Source organism: Octopus sinensis, linkage group LG4, assembly GCF_006345805.1.
Source record: "Octopus sinensis linkage group LG4, ASM634580v1, whole genome shotgun sequence".
Taxonomy (NCBI): domain Eukaryota; kingdom Metazoa; phylum Mollusca; class Cephalopoda; order Octopoda; family Octopodidae; genus Octopus; species Octopus sinensis.
The window spans coordinates 39,621,174-39,634,961 of NC_043000.1; the positions used below are offsets into that span (position 1 = coordinate 39,621,174).

Consider the following 13,788-nt stretch of genomic DNA (forward strand, 5'->3'; position numbering starts at 1 on the left):
AATCTCTCATCTTCTAGTGCTAAATCTCACATCACTAACTGCCAACCTATGATGTGAAGTCTTCTTTACCAGGGAAGAACTGTGCATTCACAAGTATCTTCCTATGCTGTTTTCCAGTGAGAATGTAGCCAATCTGGCTTGTGTGTCACCAGGTTCATAGTTGATTAAAGGGGTGGTAGGTCTCCCCGTGTTCTGAAGTTAAGGTTAACAAAAAAGGTGGGGTTGAGAATAAGGATCTCCTCCAAACTGTTTATTCTTAATTTTATGGAAATAATTTTAATCTGGACCTATGAAAACTTATCTCTGAAAAGTTTAATTTGAAGAAACCATTATTCAGAAACTAACAAGGAATCATCTCGTGTGGGGCACTAAACAATAATTAGGCCTCATATTCTTCCTGGTAGTCTCTTCCGTTTTATACTTGGGGTCATTAACAACTGAATATAATTCTTGTGTATATAAAGGTCATAACTTACGTTATTGTATATCATATTTAATGAGTGAAGCATTGAAAAGATAACAATAAATATGCTGTAATTACAGGATGCGATATTCAAGAAAGAATAATATATAGGGTTATCAGGAGGAGGAGATTTGGTATAGAGGTCCTTACGTCATGGAAAGAAAGAAGGTGGAGATTATAAAAACAAAATCTATAATTTTTGAAAATACTTTAATTTCCATTGAAAAAAGACAGGAATATTGAAAATATATAGCAAACAAGAAACTACGTTTTCCCTTTCTTCCCTGTATGAATATATTTGTGTCTTGTTAAGACGTTATTTGCAGAGAATGATTTACCTCAAATATCAGTGATATGGCTTCTCACCTGTATGAGTACGTTTTTGTGCAGTAACGTGACTACTTCGAGCGAATGATTTACCACAGATATTACAGTGATGTGGTTTCTCCCCAGTATGAATATATTCATATCTAGATAAGTGACTACTATAAGAGAAAGATTTACCACAAATATCACAATGATATGAATAGTTAAGCTATTATTTCAAGAGAATTATGTACCACAGATATCACAGGTTTCTTCCCAGTATAAATATATTCATGTCTAGATAGGCTACTACTGTCAGAAAATGATTTACCACAGATATCACAATGATACGGTTTCTCTCCAGTATGAATACGTTTGTGTATAGATAAGTGACCACTTTGAGAGAATGATTTACCACAGATATCACAATGGTACTGTTTCCCACCAGTATGAATATGCTTGTTCACAGTTAGGTAACTTGTTTGAGAGAAGGACTTTGTACAGGTATCACAGTCATATGATCTCATCTCTTTTATCATGTGTTCAGGAGAAATCAATTCTAGAATTTTCTTACTCCTTTCCATTACTTTTCCTTATAAATCCCAGTTAATATATTTTTCTTGCTTTTGTTCTTGTACTTTATTCCTTACATACACTTCTACTGCTGTATTTCTGTCCAGTGTTACCTTTATTTAGCAACACTTCTATAAATTTAGCCAACTTTAATCAGCACACAGTCTTAACTTCTTGACATTCCAGTCAATAATGTTCAGACATTTGGTTAATGATATTATTTCAGAGCAAATATTTCACATGAATTCTCCCACAGATTTGTAGAAACAATATTATACATCTGTTTTGTATAATATTTTCCTTTAGTGATTAAAATATGTTAGATATTGAGGATGCTTCTTCTGTCATCTGATGTTCTGAAATTATAGAGAAACAAAAGTGAAAAATGTAGAGGCTACTTAAAATAATGCAGATTTATTTCTATTGAGATAAACTGTAGAAACATACGTTTACCTAAACAACTCAACTAGATGCCAACAGCTCCATAAAAATGTGCCAATCTCTCAAAGTAGATGGAACAAGTGGAAGTGTGACACCCAAGAATACATGAGAGGATAAAGACCAAGATACCTGGCACCTCACTACACTTAATATGAACCATACTCCACAGCATAAGAATTCAGACTCATCCCTCTGGTGGCTGAAAACACTTGTGTCCATTCTTCATAAAAGCGGACATGAAGTGCCATGTAAAAGTGCCACCACGTTAAAGCAACTTTGTGGTGCCATGTAAAAGCCCCACCCAAACATACTCTGTGCACTGTGAAGTGGGTGCCACTAGGAAAGGCATGCAGTTATAGAAACCATAAGAAATCAGACTGGAGTGTGATGCAACTCACCAGCTTGCCATCAATGCTCAAACCCTCCAACCCATTCCAGCATGGGTAACACATATTAAAAGATGATGATGAATTTAGCATTTTGATTTATTAAAATTTACATCATAGAATCTTGTGTGAAGCTTCCATATTTGTAAACTACACTGACACCTTCACATTGAATAGTGGACACTAACATTAGTCTTTCTCCAGAAATATATCTTGACATTGTTGTTTACACCCAGGTCAGTTCTGATTGAGCAGACATGTGCTTATAGACATTCAATCCATGAAAAACCTGTCTTTTTCTATAACGTTGTAAATCTATGACTACATCATCCAATATAATCTTTAATATTCCTGACTGGAAGGGGAAATTGAAGAGAAATGTGCTGTTTTTTCTAGCAGGTCAAACGATGAGATGGATAGTAGCAAGACCTAAATTTTTTATAATAGATCAAACAAAAATAAACACTGATGAATAAGAAAGGGCCAACTGAATTAGAAAAAAAATGTTTAACAACTTTCAATTCCATCTATGTGATTTCAAGTTCAGTCCCACAGAGCAGCACCTTGAGCGAGTGTCTTCTTAAATATCACCAGTGCATCTAAAACCATCTGAGTGGATTTGATAGACAGAAACTGAAAGAAGGTTGTCCTGTGTGTGTATGTGTCTTGATATCCATTAATATTTGTCAATGCACATCAACCTCAAGATATGGGCAGACACCGGAGAAATATTACCTTGCTTGGAAACTAGTTGGGTTGATAACAAGAAGGCCATCTGGCAGAAACACGTCTGCCTGAACCACGAAAGAATGGAAATGTAGTTTTTCTTAGCAGGTACTTGCTTTGCGCATCATCATCAAGATCGTTTTATCATCCAAATTTCTTTCCTTACATGAGTCAAATTCTTTTTCTGTACTATGCACTTAAAACAATGCGGAAAGACTCTTTTTAAACAAGCTAAAAAAAAAAGAAAGTTGTGAAATTGATGGAAATCCCCAATTTAGGAAAGTTGCTCCCAACTCCTTGCCCTTACAATAGTGATCACCATCACAATTCTTTTCCCCTCTTTTACTTTTGAATACAAAATTAAACATGAAATTTTCCTTTGTTTAAACTTTTTCCTTTCAACACAAACAAAAGAAATCAATGAATCTGAAAGTAACAGTGGAACCATATTTACTCTGTATTTATGATTTTCTTAATCATAATTACAGATTAAATATAGTTCCACTATTTTTTTTAGACTCAATTATTCTTTCGTTTGTGGCAGATAAAGTCTGAAAAACAAGTTATGTTTCATTTGCAAATGAAACTGGGGAAGAGAATTGGGTTAACAAGCAGTTTCCTCACATAAAATAGTGAACGTAAATTGCCCCTAAAAAAATTAAAGCATTCTGTGATAGAAACCTGGAGTTGACAACAGTGACATCCTGGAATTTCATGCAAACAATGTATGTAATTATAACTAATGTTTCCAATATATAAATGTAAATATATTTAATATGAAAACTGTACATGTATTTTATATATGATGGAAACAATCACGTTTGCAGGAAACGATAGAGTTATTGATGCACGAAATTAGATTTATGAATAGTTATCCTTGGTCTCGAATTTTATTTCGTTATGGATGTTCATGCAGATGTGGAGTGAATAAATCATCACGTCGTACAATTATGTCTGTGAGATAAGAAGCTCACATTCCAACCACATGGTTCCAGGTTCAGTCCCATGGCATGATACCTTGGGCAAGTGTCTTCTACTATAGCCTCAGGCTGACCAAAGCCTTATGGGTGGAAGTGCTCTAGTATGCCATGTTCAAATGACAAACAATAAAAAATTAATCCTACATTGTCACCTTCCTTCTTGATGAATATCCATCGCCTTTCGATATTTTGTCTATGGATGCTGTCATCGTTTGGATCAACAAAACTGAGTGAATCACTAACAATTTACCGGGTATACAAGTTGCTGAGACCCACACAGGAACACCCCAATCGAATATCAAATATGCTTCATGAAATACTTGTATATTACTGTTGTCACTTCCTGTTTCCATCGTAAAATCCACTTTTTGAAGGTTAATGTGCCATATGAACATGATCAATGCCAGTGCCGCCTGCCCGGTCCCGTGCTGGTGGAATGTAAAAAGTACCATTCGAAGGTGATCGATGCCAGTACCGCTTGACTGGCCCTCATGCCAGTGACACGTAAAAGGCACGCACTACACTCTTACTCTACTCGTTAATCCCGCCTCACTTCTTTCTTTCTCTTTTCTCTCTCGATAATTTCATCTTTTATACTTTTCATGTTTTCTCTTTCATCTCTTCCTCTAAATATATGTTGCCAAATAAAAGTTTATATTCTATGATACGAACAAAAACAAAATCATCCATTTACTTTCATCCTTTTACGACAGTATACTACAATATGCCCAAGAACTGTAATGGTGTTCACTGTCTTAAAAGCGGGTGGAAATCCCATTTTCATAACTTTTGCATGAAAGATCTCCTCTCTCCATCGTTTTCAAATGCGTGGTGAAGATATTTTTTTTTAAATCTCTTTAAAAACGAATAATATCTAGCTTATGTGGATGAGCTAATCCGACACTCAGCCTTATTTTCCAGCATCATTTTAAATCTACAAGTATGAGGAAATAAAGTCGACGTGTATAAATTATCCATCACCTCCATTCAATTGTACTTTTCTTTTCACAACAAATTCCTACATAATCCTTATCTACACAATCTGAAACATACTTTCAGGAAATTTAATTTCGAATTACCAATTTTTTAGAAAGTTATGAAGAAACAAATTACTAGTTGGTTGGGCACACCTCAATAGTAATACCAAGAAACAATCAATAGATTACAATAAAGTACTGGTTTCCAAACATTTCAGTGGTTGGAGTGTATTTGAGAATGTTTCTCAAACCAACCTGGCATCAACGGAGAGTGCAGAAGGTAGCTTCCATACCTGGAAATAGCAGACAAATAAATAATAGACATCTCGCTTTCATACCTAGAAATATCAACTAAATATCTCATAAATCATAGAATATCTCTTTCGTAGATATAAATAGTAGCTAAATCTTGTACAAATTAAGGACATCTTTCATTCATAAAACAGAAACGACACAAAGAATCGAGGCGCCAAAAACCGAAAGTCTCCAGAATTAAAAACATTGGCCATTTTCATTGTTTAATACTTACGGAAATGCTTCATAAAGGATTGTGTTGTTATATATGTTTATGTGGCAGTTGAGAAATGTTTTATGAGTACGAATTTTAAGTATTATAAATGTATTATCAGTTGATTAAGAGAAATTCTGGCACAGGACACTCAACCAGATATCAACACCAAATTAGAAGCAGCTCCATTTCATATGTGTATCTCCCATCAGAAATATGTAAGGAAAGTAACTCTCTTTATATCCCTTGTATCCATGTTTTTGTATATTGAAGCTAATAAATTTTACGTATGTATATTTATATTTGGTTGTATTGATCATACTATCTGACGTTGTAATACGTCGCTGCTTACTATCCTCTACCAGTTCTTTCTTAATTCGGGTATTCATTACTATCTTGACCCCAAATATTTTAAATAAACCGTGATATCCGCATATCATTCTCGCAGAGTAGTGTCTTAATTGGACGTGTTTGTATTTACATGGGAACATAACTGTATAAATGAGACAATTCATAACAAAACAAACATTTTAATCCCCCGTCTGATGTGGGGTTAGGTTTGTAGCTTTTAGCTACAGTAACAATTAATTCATTCATTATGTCTCCATTTTTAGGTTTTTCTTTACAGTTGGTTGAATTTTCTTGACGCTAACTTTTTTACTTGCCTCTTTCAGCATGAAGCAATTTGGTTTACTGTCAAAATTCCTTCTATATGGTATTAAAAAAATCACTAATCAATAAGTTTGGATGTCTTCATACATGAAAAGAGATAAACACTTTTTAAGAAAAACTTTTCAACATTATATTTTACATCACTCTATCTACACATTCTTGAGATAACTTATGTCTGTGATATTTTTAATATCTATAATTCCTCACGAATTTTGAAATTACTTTGCTAGCATTCTGAGTTGAAATTTTGAATTCTCTCGAATTTCACCGACATTTTGCACAATATTCATTCACGGTGTATGTAGAGTATTATTGGAAGCCATACCACAGCAGAGAGTAGGGTTTGGCACAGTCGTCTGGTTTGTCGGCTCCTATCAAACAATCCAACCCATTCCAGCATGGAAAACAGATATTAAATAATGATGGAGATGAGGACGTGGAGGAGAAACAAGAGGGTGTTTTACGTAGCATTTGCAAACACACACATACAAGCGCGCACACCCCTTCCTCCCCCCACATGCATATGTAGTATTGTGTTTGAAGTTTTACTTTACGATGTTGCAAGGGTCAGACGAGTATATTGGGACAGAGGTTTCTGTAGTCAGGTTTCCTTTTTGCTGCCAACTTCCAGGGACAAAGTGAGGGACACATATGCCAGGTTCTAGAGCTGTCTTGGGGTCATGATGGAACCTGAGGGTGGTTACTTTAAATAAACTGGTGTCTCCCAGCCATAATCTAGTTGATATTTTTTGGTCTTTTAATATACTTTTATTTTTGGATAGGAAGGGAGAAAAGAAGAAAGAAAGGAGGGAAAATGAAAGAATAGAAAGTAGGAAGGACGAAAGAAAGAAATAGAGGAGTAAGAAAAGAAAGAAAGAAAGAAAGAAAGAAGAGAGAATGAAAGAAAGAAAGTGAAGTGATTCCATAATATATTAACAGATGAGAGTGGGAGAGAGTGAGAGAAAAAATAGAGAAAGAAAGAGAGATGGAGAGAGAGAGAGAAAGAAAAAAGAAAGAAGGAAGGAAATAAAGAAAGAAAAAGGAAGGAAAGAAAGATAAGAATAGGAGGGAGGGAGAGAGAGAGAAAAAGAGAAAGCAAAGGAAAAAACAAAGAAAGAAAAAGAAAAGAAAGCGACAAGAAAAAGGAAAGAAGCAAGGAAGAAGGAAAGAAGAAGAAAAGAAAGAACGAAAACAAAAGAAGGAAATTAAGAAAGAATGAGAAACAAATGAAGAAAGAAAGAAAAATGAAAGAAAAAATAAAAGAGTGATTCTGTAAAAATGGATGAAATAAAAGAGGCGGAGGGAGAGAGAGAAAGGGAGAAGAGAGAGAGGGGGGATTAGAACAATAAATATTCAGTAGGGAGATAAAGAGAAAAAAGGCGGAGCGTTAATATATAATGAGGTAAGAGAGAGAGAGAGAGAGATAGCAACATAGAGTAATAATAAAATAATAATAATGAAATTATTGTATACAGTGCTCAGGTGCACCACAACTTGTCAGAAAGTGTGTATAAAGTATACGCAGTAACGTACAAATGTCTGGAAAGCGAACAATGTATGAGTCAGATACATGCTTGTGTGTGTATGGAGGGGAGAAAACCAGGTGTAGTGTTGGCGAATCTCAGAAAGCATGGAAGTTTTGAAGGATGCAGTGCTCCGACAACTAACAACTGATTCCGGCAGTTTGTTCCATGCTTCAGCAACTCTCAGCGTGAAAAAATGTTTCCTAAAGTCACAGGAGCTGTGCTGTTTTCTGACTTTGTAAATATGTCCACGGGTGTTAGACGGGTGGAGTTTGAAAAGGTGCTCAGAGTTATTGTTTGTAAGATGGTTAATAATTTTATGGGTGTCTGCCAAGTCAGCTGCCAGACGTCGGAGTTTCAATGTGTCCATGCCCAGGGAAGTAAGGCGTTCAGAATATGGCAAATGCCTGATGGAGGGTATTCTTTTGGTTGCACGTCGCTGAACGGCTCCCAGACGATTAATATCCCTGGCAAGATAGGGGTTCCAGACCGGTGATGCAAAATTCCAGGTGAGGTCTTACCATAGCTATATAAAGCCGCAGATAGATAGCCGAAAATCGGCTCACAATAGACTTGGTGAGTGATGCCAAGACACCCTCAGCCTTCTTGGCAATTTTAGCGATGTGTTTTGTCTAACGCAAATCGCTGTCGACAATAACACCCAGGTCACGTTCACACGAAGACTTTTTGAGATTAGTGTTGCGGAGGGAGTAAGTGGACGCTGGGTTTCTCCTCCCAAAATGCATGGTGGTACATTTGTCCACAGCCAGCTTGAGTTGCCTGTCCATGATCCACTGCTGCATTGTGTCCAGGTCTGCTTGCAATAGAGATCTATAGTGTACAGTATCTGACCTCTTTATTTTGAGGTACAGCTTGATGTCATCTGCATATTTCAGCACTGTAGCATTCTTTATGTTGGCATCTATGTCATTAACATATGCAACAAATAAAAGGGGACCAAGAACAGATCCCTGTGGTACACCAGATGTCATCTCATAGGGTGAAGAGTGCTGTCCTAGAACTGTGACAACCTCTTTTCGGCCGAAAATAAAGGACTTCAACCAGTTATAGAGTTCATCTCTTACGCCCAACGCAGAGAGTTTCACCACAAGTCTTTTGTGTGGCACAGAGTTAAAAGCCTTAGCAAAGTCCAGGTAAACAACATCCACCCAGGATCCGCGATCAGTGATTTGGGTAATGTCCTCAAGAAACTCGATGAGCAGGTGGAGTTAGGAATAAATCCAAATTGTGACGGCTGGATGAGGCTGTGAGACTTCCAGAAGTTCCAAAGGGTTTCCCTGACACAGGATTCCATCAGTTTGGCGATGCAGCTAGTAAGACTAACGGAGCGATAGTTGACAGGCGATGTGCGGTCACCTTTTTTGAACAGAGGGATAACACTGGCAGTTTTCCACTGCTCTGGAGTAACACCATTGTCAAGACAGAATTGGAAGAATAGAGAAAGTTGGCTTAGAAGAAAGTACCCACCGCGTTTGAGAAGTAGGTATGTAACACCATCGAGACCAGGAGAGGCATAGTTGCGTTTATTCTTAAGGTGGCGTTGTAGCATTGCTGGTGTAAATTGCATAGTAGATATAGAGTTCGGTGTCAGTGGTGGGAGAAACAGAGAGACAAACAGACATACGAAGGGGCAGGGAGAAAGAGATGTGTGAGAGAGAAAGCTATATAGTAAAGAGAGAGAAAGACAGACAGAGAGAAATAGAGGGAGATATAAAGAGAGTAGAAAGGGGGTATATATAAGATTTCCATAAAAAGTAAATAATGAGGTAAGGGAGACAGTGGGAGGGATTTAGTGATAGAATATGATATAATGAGGTGGAGAAAGAGAATGAAACACAGGTTTAGAAAAAGAGGGAGAGTGCGACACGGGAGGGAAAGCAAAAGAAGTAGAGAGATATGATGTATGAGGCGGTAAAGAGGGAAGGAGAGATGCAAATAGTGAGAGAGGGGGAGAAGGAAGCAGAGATGATGTATGAGATATATGTTTTGTGATGGAGGGAGAGTATGAGTTGAGAGAGAACAAGGGGTGAGGGAGGTGGAGTTAAATAATAACATATGAAGAAGTGTCAGATAGAGAGAGAGGGGGTAGAGAAGGACAGCGAATGATGTGTGTGTGTGTGTGTGATAAGAGAGGGAGTCTATCATGTATTAGAGAAAGGAAGATGGGTGGGGTGATGTATTGATACAGAATGAGGAAGGAGAGAGAAAATTTTCTAAGTGTCCTTCATTTTTATATGAAAGACAAAACCAAACTTTAACATACTTGGCTGTTATTTCTAGCATCACATTACATCCCCAATTGGGCAATATTTCTCCAGAAGATCCTTAAAGCGACCTTCATGAAAACAATGTAAAGTATAGTGTGGTGGGCTGTTATTTCTAGCAAGATACCAGGCCACCAATACGTTTTCTAGACGCTTCTTCACTTAGTTTCTCATTTAAATTGCCTTTCAATTTTGTATGAAAACCGACGTAACTTTGTACTGGGCGGTTATTTCTAGCATGATGGCAAACCATGTATAGGACGATTCTTTGAATAAATGCTTCTTAGATTGTCCGTAAATGCCTCGACTATTTAATTTCCTCAGTTATGGACTACACAGTAATTATGTAATTAATCATTAATTAAATAATTAGCTTCTAGTAAAATAATTAGCGAGAGAGAAATTTTAAGACAAATCTAAAAATATAATTTATTTGTAACGTTTCTTAGTAACGTTTCTTAGAAATAAAAGGAGAGGAAGAGGGAAAGGGTAAGATATAAGGAGGTGGGGGAGATAGATAGATAGAGAGAAAGGGTGAGAGAGAGAGAAAAGAAGAAAAAGAGAGATAGGGAAGTCTAGGGAAGGGGAGGTATACAGTAATATATGGGGTGATGAGAAAGAAAGAAAGAGAGAGAGAAAATGTAGTGAAGGGAATGTATATGTTAATGTACGAGGTAACAGAGAAAGAAAGAGTGCGTCTGTGTGTGTGCATGAGAGAGAGAAAGAGAAAGAGAAATCCTAGGGAAGGGAGGGGTGTATTAATGTATGAGGTTGCAGAGAGAGAGAGAGAGAGAGAGAGGAAGAAAATGAGAGAGCAGGAGAAGAATAAGACAGGTGGAGTGATATAGCAATATATATAGTAAGGGAGAGAGAGAAGAGAGAAACAGAGAGATAAGGGGGGAGAGAGAAGAGGGAAAGAGAGAGATAAGGAGAAAGAGAGAAAGGGAGAGAGAGAGATTGAACGAAGATGCTATGAGTGTTTCGTAGGGTACAGAGAAGTAGGTGGGGGATTAAGACAGAAAGCAAGCGAAGGGAAAGGATAAATAATGAGGTGTGAGAGGGACGTGAGGAGAAAAAGACAGAGAATCAGAGAGATTCTAACTTTGAAAGGATAAGAACAATAACTCTTATTGTATCCCTATTTGCTTTAAATTTTATTATTTTCTTTTGTGTTTAATATCTATTTTACTGCGCAGAATTTGAAGATTTCCAAATATGATTTAATAATAGATCGAAGTGTTTATAACACAATATCAATAAATATCGAACATTTTCCAACATAGCTGATTCCTTTTCGTTTGACATCTAAAACTTTCGCTTTTTTAATATTGCTATTCTTACTCGCCTTTTTAATATTGCGATTCTTACTCGCCTTTTTAATATTGCGATTTTTCATTCCTCCCTTCAAGCGTCACACTCCCCCTATTGTGACTGCAGCTGCTAAAAATAACAGCCAAATTTCGCATACGAAATGAAACCTCTTCATTATTTTTTAATTGCTAAAAAATTGATTCAAGTTGAGGAAAAAGTTCGTGCGATGTGTTTGGTCTTTATTTTGAAGAATAGTTGCTGCTTTTGAATAAATTCTTGCATAAAAAAATCATTATTTTAACACGACACACAAACATTTCCCTCAATCTAATGGTTTCTATTTTCCAATTGGCATTTGGTCAGATAACTGCAGAGATAAGCCATTGATTGTCCACTACAAAGAGAATCGAGCAAGAATATGCAATGAAAGAGCAATTTAGTGCAGCCGTTCACTGGTTGTCGTCCTATTTTAAGCTGCAAAAATGTGAAAGTAAACTTCGAGAACGAAAGGGATCAGACCGGAAGTGATGAGAATAGAACAGGAAACAATTGAATCAAACGGAGAAAAATTCAGCTCATAGTGACGACGCCTCTACAACCGAAACATCTCGACACACTGTTTTTACTCATCGTAGGCCGCTCTACCTTGAAGTGTCTCATGGATGTGTGACGGAGCTGTGGCGGGGAAACAACTACGAGAACAGAAACCGACGGAAACTGACGCATCTCGACAATTATGAAGGAGTTGAGTGTGGAGATATTAAATGCTTTTTGGTATTGCTACAGATGTGTGACACCCGAATTTCTTTTCTCAGAGCTTCCAGAAAATGGATATTTTAAATTACATTTTCTAAATCTATGCTTCTGATGGTATAGATTGCGATTATATCGGAATATATGATGAAAACATTTTTCCTACTTTTGGGTGAGGAGTTTTGGAAAATTCACAGAAGGCGTCTGGCGTTTTTCATAACTTTCAGAAAAATGGTAAATTTTTAATGGAATTTTTAATAAATGCCTTTCAGAGTGTGTCGATTACAATTATATCGGAAATGAATATGAGAAAATAAATTTGATTGATTAGTGCACATACATGATACAACAGGTCACATATCGACAAAAAGAAACTTCAAACGGCGAAGAAAATTGTGATGTGAGTCAATGTGTGTGTGTGTGTGTGTGTGTGTGTGTGTGTGTGTGTGTGTGTGTGTGTGTGTGTGTGTGTGTGTGTGTGTGTGTGTGTGTGCATGCTCATTATTTTTCTTTTCACATCAAATTCCAATATAATCGCATTTTACACACTCAGAAACGTATTTGCAGAAAATTACATTAGAAAATAACCCATTTTTGCTAAAGTTCTGAGCAAACAGACAATTCGTGTGAATTTTACGAAACTCTTCTTTCCGCCCCCAGACAAATTTGTTTCACTACAAATTCCGATATAATCAGAATGATCACCATCTGAAGCGTATTTACAGAAAATTTAATTAAATAATGTCCCTTTGGCGGGGAGTTATGTGGAAACAATTTCGGTGCGTCGAACACATCTGTGAGAATGTCTGCCATCCCAGCACGGGTCTTCTGCTGGAAATCGGTGTTCCAGTTGGAAAGCTTCTCAGTTGTCCTCTTCTGCATCTGTGCGTGTCGGTGGGACATTACTGTCAAATCCAAGCACCATCTGAGTCGTCTCTTTTCCTCACTAACATCTCTCTCTCTCACTCCCTCTCTCTCACTTTCTCTCTCTCTCTCTTTCTCTTTTCCCTCTTTCTTTCTTTCTGTGAACAACCTGTGATGCATGTAAACCCCACATTTTAAAACCTAATATGCATTCAGTGAAAGTATCACAACCATTCGAGTAGCTTAACTTATATTTTAAAGGTTTGCTTCCGTCTTCTCCATATAACTCTACTGACCATTCCCCAATGATCTCCAGACTCGATCAAATCTCCTGATATCATTTTCATGATAGAATTGTTTTACAGTTAACAGTGCAAATGGAAATTAGGAATGGAACCTGTTCTCAGTCATTCTGACATACAAAGGCTCAAGTGAATGTAAAATTTACAGAAATCAATTAGGTATTTTTATTTTCTACTCACCCACTTGCCACCAATTGCTTCCTAACTGCCGTACCACTTTCGGGAGATCCTTTTCCTCCAGTTCTTTAGTATCTGAAATAAATATCTCCATGTTATATATTTTATAGTGAAATTCCTTAATATTTATTAATAATCTATATTTTATTATCGTAAGATATTCGTATCATCAATGGCGAAATGGGGACCACAACTGTTTTGCCCAACATTTTTAATCGTATTACAATGGTACAAAAAATAGCTCAAACTTCAGGTCTACCACAGAATAGACTAAACTTCCTAAATCTCATTTTTGTTATCAAAGCATCCTACATATGAAAATCGGCTGAAAAGTTCATAGACTGACAAAGATACTCTCACGGAATGTAAGCAAATGAGAGGGTATTTTCAATACAATCAACCTTGTGGTCCACGCACTTCTTCCATTGGTATTTCAGTTCTTCAATCCCATTGGTAAACACGATTCCATCCTGTTGCTTCAAAACGTCATCAGCAGCAAATATGATGTCATCGTCACTGCGATGACGATTCCCGACCGAGT

The 13,788-nt window shown here is 36.8% G+C and overlaps 1 protein-coding gene across 1 annotated transcript in view; it reads right to left on the reverse strand.

Moving 5' to 3' along the window:
- The window catches only part of LOC118763177 (zinc finger protein 239-like), a 73,281-nt gene extending 67,760 nt beyond the window's left edge, over positions 1-5,521 (reverse strand). Inside the window, exons 1-4 of the mRNA XM_036502624.1 lie at positions 5,382-5,521; positions 1,282-1,698; positions 1,101-1,197; positions 830-883 (exon numbers count right to left, since the gene is read on the reverse strand). Coding sequence (XP_036358517.1) covers positions 830-883; positions 1,101-1,197; positions 1,282-1,353 — 223 coding nt within the window. The 5' untranslated portion in view covers positions 1,354-1,698; positions 5,382-5,521. The remainder of the gene's footprint in view (positions 1-829; positions 884-1,100; positions 1,198-1,281; positions 1,699-5,381) is intronic.
- Positions 5,522-13,788: the final 8,267 nt, after the last annotated feature.